Source organism: Ruditapes philippinarum, unplaced genomic scaffold (genome assembly GCF_026571515.1).
Source record: "Ruditapes philippinarum isolate M1 unplaced genomic scaffold, ASM2657151v2 ctg1286_1_1_1_1, whole genome shotgun sequence".
In the NCBI taxonomy this organism is placed as follows: Eukaryota; Metazoa; Mollusca; class Bivalvia; order Venerida; family Veneridae; genus Ruditapes; species Ruditapes philippinarum.
In genome coordinates, this window is record NW_026863092.1 from 111823 (window position 1) to 133364 (window position 21542).

Genomic DNA, 21542 nt, shown 5'->3' on the forward strand with positions numbered 1-21542 from the left:
GATTTCCTGTGGATATATCTGATCGTCCTAAGAACTTAATTTCCACTTGGCTGCCATCAAATTCATCAGCTTTAATGCACATGCTTCAGTACATGTTAAATACAGCCCTTGCTAAACTTCATAACTTACATTCCCTAAATTGCCCTAAAGTATTTACAAAATGATTTGATCTTTTTATTAAATCTTTCACACTTCGATGTATTCAGGTCATTAAAGTGCTTTGTTAAATATGATTATTTTATACTTCGGTATACATTAGTACTTATGATTTTACGGAAATCAAACGTTATCAATATTTCTGATTGCATTGTCGATACAAACAATAGCATTATTACATTATAAATTACAATATAGTAACATGAACTTTCTTGAGTACTTTAAGATAATTTAATTCATTTAATTTATTTTTTAGAAATTGCTAGTGAAAATATGAGAAAATCTTGAGAAAAAAATCACTTTTTAAGGAAAATTATTACGTATGTACTGATTGAATAGCGACAAGTGGACTACTACTAGACCATAACCAGACTGTGCCGGTTGATTGTGGTCAACACTGGTCGCGTAGATATTCAGTAGCTGCAAGCAGGCTATGACTTTATATGTAGAAAGTGTAATTTGTAACCATATCATCACGGAATTTATGATATACTCATAAATGAAATAATTGGAAATATTGCCGTATTTTCAATGTTTTAATGTAAAGAAATATTTTTTTTCACTTTAGCTTTAGTGAAGCTGGGACAGAAAGTTATCTTCCGTCCCAGAGTGAAGCATATTTTCAGTATTTACACTGGTGTCTTATCGGACTATTTTCTTCTTAATTCAGCCAATACACAAAACAAAAGGATACGTCTGATGCACTGTAAGGTCCCATAAAAGTATATAATAAACAGAATACATGATTTATTTTCATCTCGTCATATGAAAATTATCGTATTTCACTTGTGGCTACCACCACTAATGAAATATAATTTATATAATTTTAATATCACTCAATGTAGATAAAGCTTGTATTTCTAGAAAAAAATACTTGTATAAATTATCCTCTGTGAATTTCCTGTTTTTGCAAAATTCTCATTTAATCCCCCTTTAGGGACGTAAGAACATTATCAAAGAATGTTATGGTTACAAATAATATTTTCTATTCTATACATATAATCAGCAGTAAATGTGTTTATTGCAACCTAAGAACGTATTAAAAGTAGGCAATTTATCAAAGCATAAAATAAATCAATAATGATAAACCTGAAACGATGTTTGAAATAGCAGAAGCTTGATTTCCAGAAGTATGTGTCGTAGATATAGAAGCATATACGCTGGTCGCTACCGTACTTCCTGTACTGTTAGATGTGTCCTTCGTAAATGATGAAGATTGCAAAGTGCTAGTTGAACGTCTTGGTGTGATATTGGTTGTAAAGATAAAGGTTGTGGATATTGAAATTGATGATATACTGCCTGTACTAACATTGTTTGTAGTGATATTTGCTGTGATATCTGGAGTAATATTAGTTGCAGTACTTGGGTGTGTTATGTTTGAAGTAACCTCGGTTATTGTTCTAGATGTTGTACTTCCTTTAGTCACAGTAGAAAATGTGCTCGAGGCAGCACTCTCCGTAGTATGTTTTGCAAGAGTGGCAGACACTGTACTGTATTCTGTACCAAGATTGGTTGTAGTGCCAGATAGTTTGCTGCCAGGAGTACCGTTGTTTGTTGGGCTAGATGCAGAACTTCGTGTAGAAATATCGGCAACAGTGCTGGATTCTGTACTCACAGCTTCCTTTGTAATGTTTGATGTCTCTGTTCCTATAGTTGATATGGATGATGTACTTGATGATGTACTGTCTGTACCTACATTGCTTATCGTTATATTTTCTTTATTGCCTGTAGTTATATTAATTGTTGTGCTAGAGCCTGTTGTGCCTGAAGTAACCTCGGTAATAGTCCTAGATGTTGTACTTCCTTCCGTTAAGGAAGATCCTGTACTAGAGGCAACATTGCCTGAAGTTTGTTTGTCTACAGTGACAGGCAATGTACTGGGTTCTGAACCAAGGCTACTTGTAGTGAAAGATGTTTTGCTGCCGGATGCAACATCTGTTGGTGTGCTAGATGTTGAACTTAGTGTAGAAATATCGGCATCAGTGCTAGATTCGGTTGTCAAGGGTGTGGTATATTTTGTAATGTTAGGCATTGTGCCTGGACTTGTTATAGATATTGTACTTGATGTTGCGCTGTCTGTACTTACATCATTTGTAGTGATATTTGCTGTAATATATTGATTTATATTAGTTGCAGTGCTTGGGTTTTTAATGCTTGAAGTAACCTCGGTAATTGTTCTAGATGCTGTACTTCCTTTAGTCAAAGAAGAAAATTTGTTCGAGGCAGCACTCTCCGTAGTATGTTTTGCAAGAGTGGCAGACACTGTACTGTATTCTGTACCAATATTGGTTGTAGTGCCAGATAGCTTGCTGCCAGGAGTACTCTCGTTTGTTGGGCTAGATGCAGAACTTTGTGTAGAAATATCGGCAACAGTGCTGGATTCGGTACTCACAGCGTCCTTTGTAATGTTTGATGTCTTTGTTCCTGGAGTTGATATGGACGATGTACTTGATGATGTACTGTCTGTACCTACATTGCTTATCGTTATATTTTCTTTATTGCCTGGAGTTATATTAGTTGTTGTGCTAGAGCCTGTTGTGCCTGAAGTAACCTCGGTAATAGTCCTAGATGTTGTACTTCCTTCCGTTAAGGAAGATCCTGTACTAGAGGCAACATTGCCTGAAGTTTGTTTGTCTACAGTGACAGGCACTGTACTGGGTTCTGAACCAAGGCTACTTGTAGTGAAAGAAGTTTTGCTGCCGGATGCAACATCTGTTGGTGTGCTAGATGTTGAACTTAGTGTAGAAATATCGGCATCAGTGCTAGATTCGGTTGTCAAGGGTGTGGTATATTTTGTAATGTTAGACGTTGTGCCTGGAGTTGTTCTAGATATTGTACTTGATGATGCACTGTCTGTACTTACATCATTTGTAGTGATATTTGCTGAAATATATTGATTTATATTAGTTGCAGTGCTTGGGTTTGTAATGCTTGAAGTAACCTCGGTTGTTGTTCTAGATGTTGTACTTCCTTTAGTCAAAGTAGAAAATGTACTCGAGGCAGCACTCTCCGTAGTATGTTTTGCAAGGGTGGCAGACACTGTACTGTATTCTGTACCAAGATTGGTTGTAGTGCCAGATAGTTTGCTGCCAGGAGTACCCTTGCTTGTTGGGCTAGATGCAGAACTTTGTGTAGAAATATCGGCAACAGTGCTGGATTCTGTACTCACAGCGTCCTTTGTAATGTTTGATGTCTTTGTTCCTGGAGTTGATATGGATGATGTACTTGGTGATGTACTGTCTGTACCTACATTGCTTATCGTTATATTTTCTTTATTGCCTTGAGTTATATTAGTTGTTGTGCTAGAGCCTGTTGTGCCTGAAGTAACCTCGGTAATAGTCCTAGATGTTGTACTTCCTTCCGTTAAGGAAGATACTGTACTAGAGGTAACATTGCCTGAAGTTTGTTTGTCTACAGTGACAGGCACTGTACTTGGCTCTGAACCAAGGCTACTTGTAGTGAAAGAAGTTTTGCTGCCGGATGCAACATCTGTTGGTGTGCTAGATGTTGAACTTAGTGTAGAAATATCGGCATCAGTGCTAGATTCGGTTGTCAAGGGTGTGGTATATTTTGTAATGTTAGACGTTGTGCCTGGACTTGTTATAGATATTGTACTTGATGATGCACTGTCTGTACTTACATCATTTGTAGTGATATTTGCTGTAATGTATTGATTTATATTAGTTGCTGTGTTTGGGTTTGTCATGCTTGAAGCAACCTCGGTTGTTGTTCTAGATGTTGTACTTCCTTTAGTCAAAGTAGAAAATGTACTCGAGGCAGCACTCTCCGTAGTATGTTTTGCAAGAGTGGCAGACGCTGTACTGTATTCTGTACCAAGATTGGTTGTAGTGCCAGATAGTTTGCTGCCAGGAGTACCCTTGCTTGTTGGGCTAGATGCAGAACTTTGTGTAGAAATATCGGCAACAGTGCTGGATTCTGTACTCACAGCGTCCTTTGTAATGTTTGATGTCTTTGTTCCTGGAGTTGATATGGATGATGTACTTGATGATGTACTGTCTGTACCTACATTGCTTATCGTTATATTTTCTTTATTGCCTGGAGTTATATTAGTTGTTGTGCTAGAGCCTGTTGTGCCTGAAGTAACATCGGTAATAGTCCTAAATGTTGTACTTCCTTCCGTTAAGGAAGATACTGTACTAGAGGCAACATTGCCTGAAGTTTGTTTGTTTACGGTGACAGGCACTGTACTGGGTTCTGAACCAAGGCTACTTGTAGTGAAAGAAGTTTTGCTGCCGGATGCAACATCTGTTGGTGTGCTAGATGTTGAACTTAGTGTAGAAATATCGGCATCAGTGCTAGATTCGGTTGTCAAGGGTGTGGTATATTTTGTAATGTTAGACGTTGTGTCTGGAGTTGTTATAGATATTGTACTTGATGATGCACTGTCTGTACTTACATCATTTGTAGTGATATTTGCTGTAATATATTGATTTATATTAGTTGCAGTGCTTGGGTTTGTAATGCTTGAAGTAACCTCGGTTGTTGTTCTAGATGTTGTACTTCCTTTAGTCAAAGTAGAAAATGTACTCGAGGCAGCACTCTCCGTAGTATGTTTTGCAAGAGTGGCAGACACTGTACTGTATTCTGTACCAAGATTGGTTGTAGTGCCAGAAAGTTTGCTGCCAGGAGTACCCTTGCTTGTTGGACTAGATGCAGAACTTTGTGTAGAAATATCGGCAACAGTGCTGGATTCTGTACTGACAGCGTCCTTTGTAATGTTTGATGTCTTTGTTCCTGGTGTTGATATGGATGATGTACTTGATGATGTACTGTCTGTACCTACATTGCTTATCGTTATATTTTCTTTATTGCCTGGAGTTATATTAGTTGTTGTGCTAGATGCTGTTGTGCCTGAAGTAACATCGGTAATAGTCCTAGATGTTGTACTTCCTTCCGTTAAGGAAGATACTGTACTAGAGGCAATATTGTCTGAAGTTTGTTTGTCTACAGTGACAGGCACTGTACTGGGCTTTGAACCAAGGCTACTTGTAGTGAAAGAAGTTTTGCTGCCGGATGCAAAATCTGTTGGTGTGCTAGATGTTGAACTTAGTGTAGAAATATCGGCATCTGTGCTAGATTCGGTTGTCAAGGGTGTGGTATATTTTGTAATGTTAGACGTTGTGTCTGGAGTTTTTATAGATATTGTACTTGATGATGCACTGTCTGTACTTACATCATTTGTAGTGATATTTGCTGAAATATATTGATTTAAATTAGTTGCAGTGCTTGGGTTTGTAATGCTTGAAGTAATTTCGGTTGTTGTTCTAGATGTTGTACTTCCTTTAGGCAAAGTAGAAAATGTACTCGAGGCAGCACTCTCCGTAGTATGTTTTGCAAGGGTGGCAGACACTGTACTGTATTCTGTACCAAGATTGGTTGTAGTGCCAGATAGTTTGCTGCCAGGAGTACCCTTGCTTGTTGGGCTAGATGCAGAACTTTGTGTAGAAATATCGGCGACAGTGCTGGGTTCTGTACTCACAGCGTCCTTTGTAATGTTTGATGTCTTTGTTCCTGGAGTTGATATGGATGATGTACTTGATGATGTACTGTCTGTACCTACATTGCTTATCGTTATATTTTCTTTATTGCCTGGAGTTATATTAGTTGTTGTGCTAGAGCCTGTTGTGCCTGAAGTAACCTCGGTAATAGTCCTAGATGTTGTACTTCCTTCCGTTAAGGAAGATACTGTACTAGAGGCAACATTGCCTGAAGTTTGTTTGTCTACAGTGACAGGCACTGTACTGGGTTCTGAACCAAGGCTACTTGTAGTGAAAGAAGTTTTGCTGCCGGATGCAACATCTGTTGGTGTGCTAGATGTTGAACTTAGTGTAGAAATATCGGCATCAGTGCTAGATTCGGTTGTCAAGGGTGTGGTATATTTTGTAATGTTAGACGTTGTGCCTGGAGTTGTTATAGATATTGTACTTGATGATGCACTGTCTGTACTTACATCATTTGTAGTGATATTTGCTGTAATATATTGATTTATATTAGTTGCAGTGCTTGGGTTTGTAATGCTTGAAGTAACCTCGGTTGTTGTTCTAGATGTTGTACTTCCTTTAGTCAAAGTAGAAAATGTACTCGAGGCAGCACTCTCCGTAGTATGTTTTGCAAGAGTGGCAGACACTGTACTGTATTCTGTACCAAGATTGGTTGTAGTGCCAGATAGTTTGCTGCCAGGAGTACCCTTGTTTGTTGGGCTAGATGCAGAACTTTGTGTAGAAATATCGGCAACAGTGCTGGATTCTGTACTCACAGCGTCCTTTGTAATGTTTGATGTCTTTGTTCCTGGAGTTGATATGGATGATGTACTTGATGATGTACTGTCTGTACCTACATTGCTTATCGTTATATTTTCTTTATTGCCTGGAGTTATATTAGTTGTTGTGCTAGAGCCTGTTGTGCCTGAAGTAACCTCGGTAATAGTCCTAGATGTTGTACTTCCTTCCGTTAAGGAAGATACTGTACTAGAGGCAACATTGCCTGAAGTTTGTTTGTCTACAGTGACAGGCACTGTACTGGGTTCTGAACCAAGGCTACTTGTAGTGAAAGAAGTTTTGCTGCCGGATGCAACATCTGTTGGTGTGCTAGATGTTGAACTTAGTGTAGAAATATCGGCATCAGTGCTAGATTCGGTTGTCAAGGGTGTGGTATATTTTGTAATGTTAGACGTTGTGCCTGGAGTTGTTATAGATATTGTACTTGAATGATGCACTGTCTGTACTTACATCATTTGTAGTGATATTTGCTGTAATATATTGATTTATATTAGTTGCAGTGCTTGGGTTTGTAATGCTTGAAGTAACCTCTAGGTTGTTGTTCCTTTAGTCAAATGTAGACAATGTTACTCGAGGCAGCACTTCCGTAGTTTGTTTTCCAAGAGTGGCAGACAAATGTACTCAAGAGGCCAGATAGTTTCTCCGTAGTATGCTTTTGTACTCACAGCGTCCTTTGTAAGGTTTTGATGTCTTTTCCTAGGAGTTGATATGGGGACATGATGGTACTTGAGTTGATGTACTGTCTGAGTTATATTTTTTTATTTCCGTGGAGTTATATTAATTGGGGTTTTGCTCAATGTGGTGCCTGAAGTCAACCTTCCCTAATAACCTAAAATTGTTGTACTTCCTTTTTTCGTTTAAGCGGAGATACCTGTACTAGCATTGCACTACATTGCCCTGAAACTTTGTATTGCTCTACCTGACATGCACTGTACTAGGTTCTGAACCAAGGCTACTTGTAGTGCCAGAAGTTTTGCTGCCGGATGAAACATCGGTTAGAGTGCTAGATGTTGAACTTAGTGTGGAAATATCGGCACCGGTGCTAGATTTGGTTGTCAAGGGTGCGGTATTTTTTGTAATGTTAGATGTAGTGTCTGGAGTTGTTATGGATATTGTACTTGATGATGCACTGTCTGTACTTAAATTGTTTGTAGTGATATCTGCTTTAATATCCGGAGTTATATTAGATGTATTACTAGAATTTAGACTTTCTAAAGAAACCCAATTTGAAGTTTTACTTCGTTGGGTAGGAGTAATATATGTTTTAATACTAGAGTTTTCTTTGTCTGAAATAGAATCGGTTACAATTTTTGATGCTGTACTTCCATGATTTACGGTATTTTTTTTGCTGGATGCTTCACTTTCCGTCGTAATTGTGAATGCAGTGGCAGATACTAAACTTTTATCATCAGTGTCAGTAGATTTTATGTTATGTACTGAAAAGGAAACATTTAAGCTAGAAGTAGCTGTTGACATTAAAGTTGTGTCAAGTGACGACGATGAAGATCCAACACCATCTTTTTTTGTAAGTGCGTTAGTAGAAGCAGTGTTAGTGGATGTCGAGCCGGTAGTTATTGAAGAATTAGTAGAAGATGTGTTTGCAGTGTTTGCAGCGTCCGCAACATCATCTGTCATGAAATAAATGAATTAGAAAAAAATATAAAAGTCAAAGGGGTCATCTACTAGTCATAACAAACCTTTACATGAAATCAAACAATTCTCAATAATTGCTCACAAAAGCTTTCATTAGTCATAAACACAGTGAACTTGGACCTTTTACTGACTTACTGACCCCGAAATAAACAGTAACTATTTACTAGTCATTTCTGGTCATCAAAGGAAATGCATAATTGTGGCTGATTACATACGTTCTATTGGTCAAAGTCACGGTGGGTGTCCAAATCATGGCTAGTCTTCGTACCTTACAGTAGGAATTTAGGTCAACGTTGTTTTATCTATTGGTCGGATAATCGTTTAGTGATGCCATACCTTTTGACCAACTGACCTCTGAATCTATAGTGTTCCACTATTCCTGGCCAACTTTTTCATCAAATAATATGAATGTGTAACAAAGCGTTCTCTAGCCATTGGTCGGACAAAATTCGCTGTATATACAGACGGACAGACACACGTAAAAAACAATATATATTTGCGTTTTTAAAGGGGGCATACTAGGTGCTCTTAGACATTTTTTAAGTAATGTACCTGCAAATATCTGTCTTGTATTCTTTGTATTAATTTGTGTAGCACACGATGATTTTCAATCCTAAGTTTAGAAACAATCAAGCATCAATCCCTTCATGACAATTTCATGGTACAAAATGTATAAATGATTATATGAGGATTTAAGAGAATGCCGGACAAGAATTAATCTTTACTTATTCATATCCTCATATACGCACAGCCGCCCTTTACCAAAATAAAACAAACTTGGGAAAATGTTAGAATTAAAACATTGAACTATAAACAACTTATGGACTATCAGAATTGTACTCACGGGGCAACAGTAACAACACAGCAAGCACCATTCTTGCCAGTATAAATCCCGTACTAGAACCCATTCTGTTCGTACATTTTGCTGACGTTATTCCATGAAGTACGAAACCCTTTAAAAAGAAAAAAAATGTAAAAGTAAGAACATTATAGTATTCTTTAAAATATATTTGCGATCTCCATTACATCTCCATCACATTAAATCGTATAGGTTACCGAATGTAGGACATAATTTAAGCAACACAATCATTATGATATGCAATTTAGATTTAAAAACAATCGTTGTCCTTAATCCTGCAGTTATTGGAAAATCAGAAGAAAAAAAAATTCCTCCTATATAAACTATGTAAAATAATGTGGTCAGCTTTGACCAAAAATAATGATTTTGACACATATGCCCCCATTTCTAAACATTGACTCATATTATTGGTAACTTTGTTATCATAATAGAAACATCCCATAAATGAGTACGTGGAAGTGTTTATTTATAGAAAAAGAAAAATAATGACCAATATATGACCTGAAACTGAATAAGCTATCATACGCATAATGAGCAGTTTCCATTCTGACATTTAATGCCTCTACGATCTTGACTTTGACCTAGTGTCCCCAAAATCATGAGGGGACATCTTCTAGTTATGAGTAATTAATTTATGCAAAATGAGGACTTGTGATAAAATATTTTAAGATAATCAGCGGAAAGCATGTGTTTTCCCACGTACAGAGAGACAGACAGACAAAAGTCCCAATGGCCTTGACCTTTGACCTTAAGACCTCAAAATCTATAGGGGTCATCTACTAGTTATAACCAAGCAATATATAAAATATAAAGACTTGGTAATAAATAGTTTTCAAGATTTATGAGAAACCATTCAGAAACCATTCTGATATTTAAGGCCCCTTTAACCTTTACCTATAAATTAGTTTAACCTTTACCTATAAATTAGTGACCCCAAAATCAATAGGGGACATATTCTAGTTGATCAATCAGTATGTGAAATATAAAGACTTTATGATAAACTATTTTCCAGATAATGAACAGAAACCATCCTGATATTTAAGACCTTTGTGACCTTGACTTTTGCCATAGTGACCCTAACATTGATAGGGATCATCTACTTCATATGCTTAATCAATATGTGAAAAATAAAGACTTTGTGCTAAATGGTTTTCAAGATAATCTGCAGAAACCATGTTGACATTTAATGCCCCATGTCCTGACCTTTGACGTAGTGATCCAAAAATCAATAGGGTCATCTACTAGTTGTGATCAATAAGTATGTAAATATGAAGACTTTGTGGAAAAAAATCAAGATAATGCACGGAAGCCATTCTGTGATTTAAGGCCAATGTAACCTTAACCTTTGACCTAATTTCCCCAAAATCACAAGGGACATCTACTAGTTATGACCAATCAGTATGTGAAATATGAAAACTTTGTGATAAATAGTTTTAAGATAATCAACGGAAACCATATGCTCTACCGATGGACAGACAGACCGACCGACATTAGCGAAACAGTACCCCTCCCCTCTTCTAAAGGGGTGGGGGCATAATAAACTTGGTCAAGTACTACTTTCCAATGCTACACAAGAAATATCTAATTTTAAGAAAAGTCTCAAAAGTGCGGATATTTAGTATTAATTGTTTTTGTTTGTTTAATGTTGTTTTTTTATTTTTATGCTCCCCGAAGGTAGTCTAGTACTGGTGTAACTCTCCAGGAACGATGGTTAGGAAACTATCCACCTAAATGACTGAAATACTGTTGGGAAAAGGCGTAAAATGAAACAAACAAACAAACAAAATGCTCCCCGAAGGGAGAGCATATAGTCGCCACCTTGTCCGTCCGTCCGTCTGTCCGTCCGTTGTCTTGTCCGGAGCATAACTTGAAAACCCTTGGAGATAATTTGTTTAAACTTCATACAGTGGTAGAGGGCATTGAGGGGGAGTGCAGTGTCAAAGTACCATAACCCTATTTTGCCTGGTTTTTCAATTATCCCCCCTTAATTATCTCAATGGGATAATGTGCATTGCACAAGAACCATAACTTTTTTTGCCTAATTTTGGAGTTATTGTCCTTTGTTAATTTTAACACTTTGAACATTGTCCGGAACATAACTCAATAACTATAAGAGATATCAAGATAAAGCCTTGTAGGTAGACAGATCTCATTGAGTAAAAGTGCAGTGCAAAAGAACCATAACTCTGTTAAGCCTCATTTTTGAATTATCTCTCCTTTTAGGAAAATCTTGTCCAGGACATAGCTGTAAAACTATAAGAGATATCAACATGAAACTTTGTAGGTAGAAATATCTCAATAGGTAGATGTGTAGTGCATAAGAAAATAACTCTGCCTAGCCTAATTTTGTAGTTATTGCCCTTTGTTTAGTTTTTCCTTTTTAAACTTTCTCTAGGACATTTCTCTAAAAGTATAAGAGATATCAACATAAAACTTTGTTGTTAGATAGATCTCATTGAGTTAAAGTGTATTACAAAATAAAGATAACTCTGTTTTGCCAAATTTTGGAATTATCTCCCCTTTTAAAATAATCTTGTCCGGGAAATAACTCTAAAATTACAAGAGATATCAACATGAAACTTTGTAGGTAGATAAATCTCAATGGGTAAATATGAAGTGCTTAAGAACTTGAACTCCGCCTTGCCAAATTTTGTAGTTATTGCCCTTTGTTCATTTTTACATTTTGAACTTTGTCCGGGACATAACTCGGAAACCATAAGAAGTATCAACAAGAAACTTTTTAGGTTGATAGATCGCATTGATTAGAAGTGCAGTGCAAAGAACAGTATCTCTGCCTTGTCCAATTTTGGAATTATTGCACTTTGAACTTTTTCCAGGGACATAACTCTGAAACTACAAAGTGTACTTTCCTGTGTCCAAAACCTTTTCGGGGAGTATCACCCGGCCGGGCTCTTCTTTTTTTTTTATTTATTTTTTTTTTTTTTTTTTTTTTTTTTTTTGTAAGTAATTTATGGAAGAAATATGCTCAAAAGATAATGAAAAGTCGTCGGCGTATTATTTAGTGTTTTAACCCTTATCCGTCTGGAACCTAAATTAGCCTTTGTCACTTGCATTCATGCAGCCTGAGCATGCTCTTTACAGCTGGCTGATTTTTTTTGACATCCCACAATTTATAAACTACAGTTCCGAAAATGGAAGCTGGTCAAGTCCATATAAGAAAGTCACCAGGCGTTGGTATGACTAGGATACTAAACAAAAGCCAATGTTATTGTCGTCGTGCAAAAGCTTTAATGCAGACCATTACTTGAACAAGTTACTTATAGTTGGTTACCATTATACCAACCCTGCCTGCATTATGCCCTAATTATGTACTAACGGAACCAATAAAATAAAGATAAACACCTCCTAACATCAGTCATGAGTAAATACGCATCTTAACAATTAGTGTATCGCTGTTTAAAAGTTAATATTAAACTGATTAGAGTTCAGAGAGATTTGTGAAAAAAGGCTTATGCGTATTTTTATAACGACTTGTATGTACGATAATACGATAACTAACACGTTTGATTCCGAACAGTGACAATCAGTATGGTGTCCAGATCATCTCTTTTATTGTTTTTCATGTCCACATACAGACAAATTTATGAAACCATACAAAGGTGGTATTCTGCTAGAAATTAGAGTTTGTTCAAGGGGATTAGTACGCGGCTTTGATAATAAGTATTTGATCCGCTCTATATGAGGCGTGTCTCTCGTTCGCGGATTTTTAGCTTGAATGGTTATTTTGCATTTATAATTTCATTGTAAAGGCCTTTTCTTGTTTTACAAAATGTGATAGATATTTATATTTTAACAGAAAGCGCGCGGGGTGGTGAATCTACTTAAAGGACACTTTCTGTTGTGGGGTAGTTTATAAAAATTTATTTTAGTTCGATTGTGTTGTTAGCTATAAGCTTATTGAAACATTCTCGAATCCGTTCCTGGAACCAATCAGTACTAAGCAATGAATATAAAGTTTCTTGCTCGAGGAAACAACGGCTAAAATTGCATATGACCTTAATTATGATGATGTGCCGTAAAACCAAATAAAATAAAACAAATAAATAAACTTGCATTAAGTGCAATCCGATAAAAAGTCTTACTAACACTTTTGTAAAGATTGCATTAAATCGGCCGATTAATTTTACGTTTCAATGTAACTCGTTTGGCGAAACAAAAATATATAGTTAAACCTTTTTTCCCTACATTGTGTGCAGTTTTTTCATGCATGTGTGACATAATTGATTTTGCGCGCCCTTAGAAAATTATGCGCCATCTATCAATTTCAACGCAGGAAACACTGACACTTTTTGTGGAGAAATTTTAATTTATGTCGTTAAATGTTTAACGTATCTTGGAGACGGGATATTAGCACCATTTCTCTGATGACATAATCACTTAAAACTTTGTCAATTTAGTGAAAAGGTGAGGACACTTTTGAACAATTTTATCACATATGACCTGATTTATGTGTAAGGTTTGTTTGCTTTTAAAATTTTTCTATCATGCTTACCGAAAACTGTTTCCAATTAATTGACAGGATTGTTTGTTTGTTTTGTAGTGTTTAAAGGCACACCGACACTGAGTAGACAATGTTAAATTTATTGTGTAGCAGGTGGAAGGAAATCTAAGGTATCCCTTCGGGCATTATGTTAGGCACGATTGCAACCTGAAGTCCAGATTTATACTTAAACTTTTGCAGGTCCGAGTGACCGTAACTTTTGACATTTTGACCTGAAAATGAGTGTCACAGGAATACCTCATTCAGATGTATCCATATACAAAGTTTTAACTTACAAAGTCAATGCACTTTAAGGAATATTACCTCCGCTTTGAAGAGTATTTTTAATTAAGCTACAATTACTGTCAACTTTATTTTAACTTAGGGTCGTGGGATCAAACGCCAGTAGGGTCATTTTTTGTTTCCTTTTAACATTATTTAATATGTTTATGTAAGGAACTAAAAGCTTATTTTTTTCCAATGCTTATGCTGTTTTCGATAAAGATTCTTTAGACAAAATTAATGTGCTGTTGAAACAGTCGGCCTTTAAGAGAAGGGATCAGTTTTAACTGACAGCCAAACCATGGAGTTACTGGTACTATTTTGTACTTGCCCGATGTAACGTTCCTTTGGATTAAGTATGTGATCATCTGCAGATAGCCGTATCATTTTAATGGTTTAAGAGGTGGTAAGTGTTACGATATACATTTACCACGAACGAGTCCGTACAATTTTTATGCTTGCTTAAAACCTAATGTTATTTTGACTTTGTTAAAAGCTAACATTGTAACACTACGACTCTGTGTGTTGACATCCTCGATATTTTGGCAGCAAGACATTTATATCTTTTCATATACACTATTTGTCGTATTAAATTAATAAGTATTTAAAAGTGGGTGGGGTAGGGTAACATTTTTATACGCATGAAAAACATTTTGTTTAGAAACAATCATTTTGCTCGTGTAATTCGTTACCTAAAGGTTATTATTTGTTTCTTAACAATGAGCAATAGGAAAACATTTTTCATAATGATGATATTATAGATTATTTAGAGTTTCCTCATTTCTGAAATAAAATCACTTGTAATAGCAAAGTTTTAATTCAGAAATATATCCATAACTCATTAACCACACGGTAAATTTTATTTAAATTTGCACACAGGTGACCTTTAAGACACGTGAATGTCCTATGTTTCCTTATAGTGCCCATTACCCATGGTCTACCTTAATTAAGGAACGACAATAAAGTTAATACCAAATAGTTCCTCCTCACTTGAGTTTTTTTCTTTTGCATAAGTGGATGTCTACGTAGAACTTCAGATCATTTAAAGTTAGCTGGATTACTTTTGCATAATGATTATGAAATGAAAAAAATTTCTTTGCGGGACCTAAACACAGGGTGGAAAAGTGCCTTAAATTAGCGAGGTTAATAAAGTTCTCCTGGTGATAAAATGTTGCGTTTTTTGTTGTTTTTTTGTGTGTTTTTTTTTTTGCATTTCACTTGCATTATCGGGTTATCAGCATTGCTAACCAAGGTATGTTATTTTTTATTTGTTTATTTTTGAAACTTTGTATTAATACAAACGTATTATCAAAGCGCGGATGTTTATGTGAAACATTCACAAAAGTGTATTGTACACAAAGAAATAACAACTGCAATTTAAAGTTTGTTTAGTCGATTGACAAATAAATGCATGTTGATTTATAGATTGAAAACAAACGGCTTTGAAGTTTTGGCGTTATACGAGACAAAATAGTAAGGCAAAACAAAATTAACGAAAGCAAAGAATGCCGCTATCGAACATTTAACGAATTGAAACAGCCCTACAAACATCGATCTGATAATTAATGTATACCACCGTGTACACCAAGTAACGCATGAATATTGTGTTGCACCGTATAGAATAGAATAAAATAATTTTATTGAACAAAAGGCAAATGCCTGTAAGTACATATATACAAACACATAATACAAAGGTTTTTTACAAAATAATCAGTGGCGGTCCAATTCTATATAAATCATCATAAATGTATGTAATCGTAAAAAATATCAATCATCACTGCATGCAATCATTATCATTTTGCAAACTATACGGCTTACGACATACATAGCTTACGCGTGAGCCGTATACTTTGGGTGAAAACGTATACATCTTACGGTGAGCTCTATTCGTAAGTTGACAACGTATTCAACTTACGTAAGCTGTATACTTTGGATATGTGCATCCAAATTCAAGCAAATATTTTGTCTTTACGCATTTAGCTCTAATTCTATGTCATCAATATTGTAAAGATTAAAATTCGAATTTTGATAACTTGATTATTTTAAAATTGCACGTTAACACGTTTTAACTTCGTCTGCCTTCATAAATGTATGGATTTACTTTTGGTTATATTCATTTCTTCAATGTCCGTCTATGAAATCGTTTTTTTTTGTTTTTTTTTTTTGGGGGGGCAAATTCTATATTTGCGTTTTTTATTATTTAGTTCTCCAAAAAAGATTAAGCGAGTAGCACTGTTTATCAAAGGAGATTAACATGCCAGCAATTTCGGAACATGTAATAAACGAATGTAATCATTCCAATTAAATACACATTTGACCATAAAATTATTAAAACCTTAATCAGATAAAAGAAAGAGCTAACAAGTAAGTGCTAAAAATGAGACAGAATGACAGACAGAAAAAAATACATGTATGCCTCAAGTAGCCAGTGACAATCATTGGCCGTGATCAATGATTTCCACCATGGTGCAATACATTTGTTAATGTTATCATTTTTATTACGTTTTTTTTTGTCTTTACAGTTCAATGTCATTCTACCAATTGGCACTTTTCGGGCATTTCCGTTAAACTTCGGAAAAGTATTTCGAACACAAAAGAATGGTTTCGGTATTGCAGTCTAACTTAAACAAGTAAAAGACAAATGCTTGGATTTGTTGACTTAAGTTATTCCGTTATATCGCGCATTTATAAAATCCACCTAAATAAATTAAATCTATAGAATATTAAAGTAAACATGAGATAATAACATTACTTTTTATGTTTGTAGAAACCGAAAATGCGCACGTTTACCTGTTGATGATATGTTTAACTTGGTTACAATCTTACGTCAATGTCAAATCTTTTATTTATTCTGATTGACATACTTTTCACTCATGATTTTATCGGAAAGGGCTATTTTCTTTTGGATGTCCATAAGATACATTTGCTACTCATTAAACACCCTCTGGTTATTTAAACAGATTGTAAGTAAGGTGCTAGAACTAATTTCAACCTGTGCTGTCTCCGGTATGATTATGATTAAGAGGCGAGGCGCTCTGAATTTTTGTTAAATACCTCTGATCTACTCTGATACGGACCAGACATACAATATGCTCAACAATGGACGGACAGAAAATTGTTTGTTAAACCAACCCTGTGCATAATGCCATAGCTGACATTTCTGCAAATAATTTCCAGCTATTTCAATAACGTCAAGAAATACAGAGAAAGCACAACATTTTGCATAACCTGTCGTCTGCACAGCATCTCAATAAGGTCAAGATTTGTGCGCAATAATTTTGATTCATTTCAATATGATAAAAAGAAACAGAGACGCATTGAACTTCTAAAGAATCATGGACAGCCGGAGTAATGTGTCAAGAATCATGTCAAAGTACTCACCCTCACCGTCGGGAACATTCCTTTTATGAAGCGTCTTGTTCTACTGAATGTCAGGTTACGTCCCCATCTAAAATAGAAATACGTAGTACTTATCATATAAACACGTTAATAGTGTATTTTTATAGTAAGTCTAGTATGATAACAATTCGTATAGTCAGTAATAACATTAATTAAATCATTTTGCAATGTATTAAAGCACATTTGCGCATTTCGAAATCCAGTTCGAACCCTTGCCACGCTAAATACCTTAAATAGATTTGTTCATTCTTCAATCTACATTTTAATTTAGGTACTGACTGAATAACGAACAGTGCAGGCCATGATCAGACCTCACAGATTCGCCAAACTTTTTCTTAAATAAAATGCTTTTACACCGAGACTCTAGCGATCGAAAATGGCGGAATTTGATATGACGATAACCATTTAGGTAATTGTCTGCATACGAAAATAAAAAAACAGTTCCAAAAATAAGTGATAAGGATAAAACGTATAAAAAATATGCATCCAAATAGATATAGTTCTTATTTAAACCATACTCATTAAAAAATGACAGGGTTCCATTTGACAAATTTACTATTGTATGTTAACTGATTGTTGAAGAGTAAGTGCGAAAACAAACAAAATTCTAAGGCAATTCAATTGTCGTGCTGTTTATGTTCTCAAGTTTTTTGTTGTTTTGTTTTTTTTTTGCAACAAAATGTACAATATTAACTGTTGTTATATAAAAGTTGTTACACACATTTTTGATATTAAACTCTCATCGGCCAGATTTGTAAACAGGCATTAAAAATATGAACGCCAAAAAAAACGTACGCCTGTAATGTATGAGCAGTATATATACCCTGAATCTTTTCCAGTGTGTATAACTTAAGGAACATTCTAATCTTCTTTTCAATTCTGGCTTTGCATGCGGTCCGGGTGACGTGAACCGCGATAACGAACTTGTTTGTCATTGATGGGCCTTTTCGGGAATATGAATTTATGGGCCACGTCTATAGACAATATCACTATATGTTAACAATAGTTGGTGGTACAAACTGTTAACAAAACTACTTGAAACAGTGGTTGCCAATCAGTTAAATATACAATTGTTGCTGGAATAATGTCAAACCAAATATATAAGATTGTAGTATGATCAAATAAAGTAAAAGAAAATAAAAAAACACACATGAACGTTAAAATTGCAGTTTACCCGTTGATACGTATGTACATGAAAGAGTTTTGTCTGTCTTGCTGAAACCAGCTCCTACAAAAAAGTACTTTTTATAACTGCCTTTATATATGTACACTCGTACGTACCATATATATATAACTGCCTTAATATATGTACACTCGTACCATAATTATAACTGCCTTAATATATGTACACTCGTACCATATATATATATATAACTGCCTTAATATATGTACACTCGTACGTACCACATAATATATAACTGCCTTAATATATGTACACTCGTACGTTCCATATATATAACTGCCTTTATATATGTACACTCGTACCATATATATATAAATGCCTTAATATATGTACACTCGTACCATAATTATAACTGCCTTAATATATGTACACTCGTACCATATATATATAACTGCCTTAATATATGTACACTCGTACGTACCACATAATATATAACTGCCTTAATATATGTACACTCGTACCATATATATATAACTGCCTTAATATATGTACACTCGTACCATTATTATAACTGCCTTAATATATGTAAACTCGTACCATATATATAACTGCCTTAATATATGTACACTCGCACCATCTATATAACTGCCTTAATATGTGTATACTCGTATAAAACGTTTGAATACACAGTTCGTATATTTAGAACCTTTGATTCTTCAACGTATTTTACATCAACCTTTATGCACCTGTCCTGCAAAGATCACAAACAATCGTTGACTCTTTTTTTCTTTCTTTTCTTTTTTCCCTCGTCCGGAATTCGATTACAGAACAACAAAAGAGGAAAAAGTCGAAAAAAAAAAAAAAAAACATGTTGAATCTCAAAAAAGTAATGGAAAGGTGCGTTAAATATGTGTACTTGTATTAAATCTTTGTGAACAAAAACATGTTTCTTGTGTTGACACGTCTTATTAAAATGGTAATGAAGTCGAAATGAAATAAAGTTTAATATAATATTACAAAACATTTCTCTGACTCAAAAGATTATGGCATGCTAAAATACCATCATTACATGTTCTCCTAAACTACGAAAATAACATTTGTTAAAGCAGAAGATTATTGTTACAGTATAAAAATGTAATTGTTTTCACTAGTAGTTAAGTATTGTTATTTAAAGTTTTTAAGAAATCCATAAATATGCCATCGTTTTTAGTTGTTCTTGCACGTGGTAGGAATAAAGGGAAATGTAGTTTCGACTAACTATTATTTCAGAAATACGGTGCCATTGTATATGTCAAGACCGATGTGAACTATAAATTAAAAATAAATAGTTCGTTAATAGTTGACTATAAAATTACATACCATCTATAAACGAAAATGAGTTTTAATAATCCGAAATTCCTTATATAGAGAAAGGTATAACACTACCCTTATCCGATAAGTCTGGAATATAGGCAATCCTTTGATAGCAAGTGATTTTATATTCCAGTTCAACCAATTTTCGAAAATGGTCTTATTTTAGTTTTTTGTTATCTTCAAATAATCCAATGGTCTAAATATACTTTATTTAAACTACAACTTCATGGACACTTCATTAACTCGAAAAGAACTACCAGTATTCAAACTGACCATTCGTTAAGAGAAGATCGTAATTAAATTGCGTAAGGACTTGTAGATTAACACCTTATTAGATAAAATGAGGCCCGTGTGGAACCCTTGCCAAATGATATTATAACATTAAAGTAAATTACACAATGGACTCATTACTTGGAGCAAAGTCTTTGAAATAAAAAAAGTATTAAATTAACATTTAATGATGATATAATTCATTGTGAATATATAAAAAAAACTTCATTTATTTTTATTTTTTTGTAAGATTTAGTAATCTATGGGCCTCGGATTATAAGAAATTTCTCCGTTACAATTGAACAATTGATGCCGGATATTATGTATTATGGCCATTTATCTCCCCGCTGTGGTTTTTAATTTGATTATTTTTCTAAAATACTACAATATTTCTAATTTAATATAATTAGAAAAAACAAAATAAACGTTTACCCTCAAAGTACGGAATGAGTACATATGATAAGTTAACCCCTAAAGACCTGTCCGGGCTTCAATAACCATTCAATATTTACCGAAGTAATCAAATAATCTTGCCTATCTTTTATAATTGTAAAAACTTAAAGAATGTATGGTGAAAAATTACGGGCGTATACGCCCTTCCTCGCGGCAATTATCTTATGTCTTTGATAAATGAAATGGTAAGCAATTCGGGTTATCTAGCTTTCTCCGTGAATTTATTTACCTTCCGATTAATAGTTCTGATTATCTTGTGAATATTTGAAAAGTTTCATTTTTAAAAGAGACGCATAAACGTTTTTGAAGCCTATCCCCTGGACGTTGGCTCATTTTCAAGCCCTCAAATGCCCGTTATTGCAAAGTGCACATACGCAGAACTAATGTGTTTTTGAATATTTGATTATTTTTTGGAAATGAAAGTTCGTGTACATGGTTGAAAATTGAAACGGAATAGTTTGACGATAATTCAGTGCACATTATTCTGTATGTTAGGCGTCGATTCATTCATTCATTCATTCATTCATTCATTCATTCATTCATTCATTCATTCATTCATTCATTCATTCATTCATTCATTCATTCATTCTTAGCTAATATATACATTAAATAATAAATTGATTTATTTATTTATTTATTTATTTATTTATTTATTTATTGTATTAATTTATTTCATTCATATATGTGTGTATGTTTAATCGAAAAGTTCATTGCCTGACGAATGCCAATCACATTAGAATAAAATATTTATTTGATAGCATAAATACTTGTAGGAAGATAACAAAATCAGTGTGCATAATAATCAGAAATGTATTGGCGGGACGAGAACTCTGCAAGTGTTAATCGAATATTTTTGTTCGAATTGTTTCCCATCCCTTGCATAAATTCTTACCCCGTTTTTTTACAAAATTGAATATAAGCTGTCAATGTGTCAAACGTGTGCAAAATATTGTGATTTGCAACTATTACAATTACTTTATTTAGTTACTTTATCTAAAGCCAATACAGAGCTTATGTTAGGACTTCTTATAATACTGCACGTTTGTTACGTCGCTTTTCATTTGATAATTGTGACGTTTATATAGTTTTTTATAATACTGCACGTTTGTAACGTTATTTTTCATTGGATAATCGTGACGTTTATATAGTTTTATATACACGGCTGCTGTCGATTCATGAAGAAATCTTACTTTA

The 21542-nt window shown here is 34.6% G+C and overlaps 1 protein-coding gene across 1 annotated transcript in view; it reads right to left on the reverse strand.

Moving 5' to 3' along the window:
• The window catches only part of LOC132721124 (serine-rich adhesin for platelets-like), a 78502-nt gene that overhangs the window by 52820 nt on the left and 4140 nt on the right, over positions 1-21542 (reverse strand). Inside the window, exons 2-5 of the mRNA XM_060705379.1 lie at positions 17132-17198; positions 8953-9061; positions 7375-8083; positions 1246-6878 (exon numbers count right to left, since the gene is read on the reverse strand). Of these exons, the coding sequence (XP_060561362.1) occupies positions 1246-6878; positions 7375-8083; positions 8953-9061; positions 17132-17149 (6469 nt within the window). The 5' untranslated portion in view covers positions 17150-17198. The remainder of the gene's footprint in view (positions 1-1245; positions 6879-7374; positions 8084-8952; positions 9062-17131; positions 17199-21542) is intronic.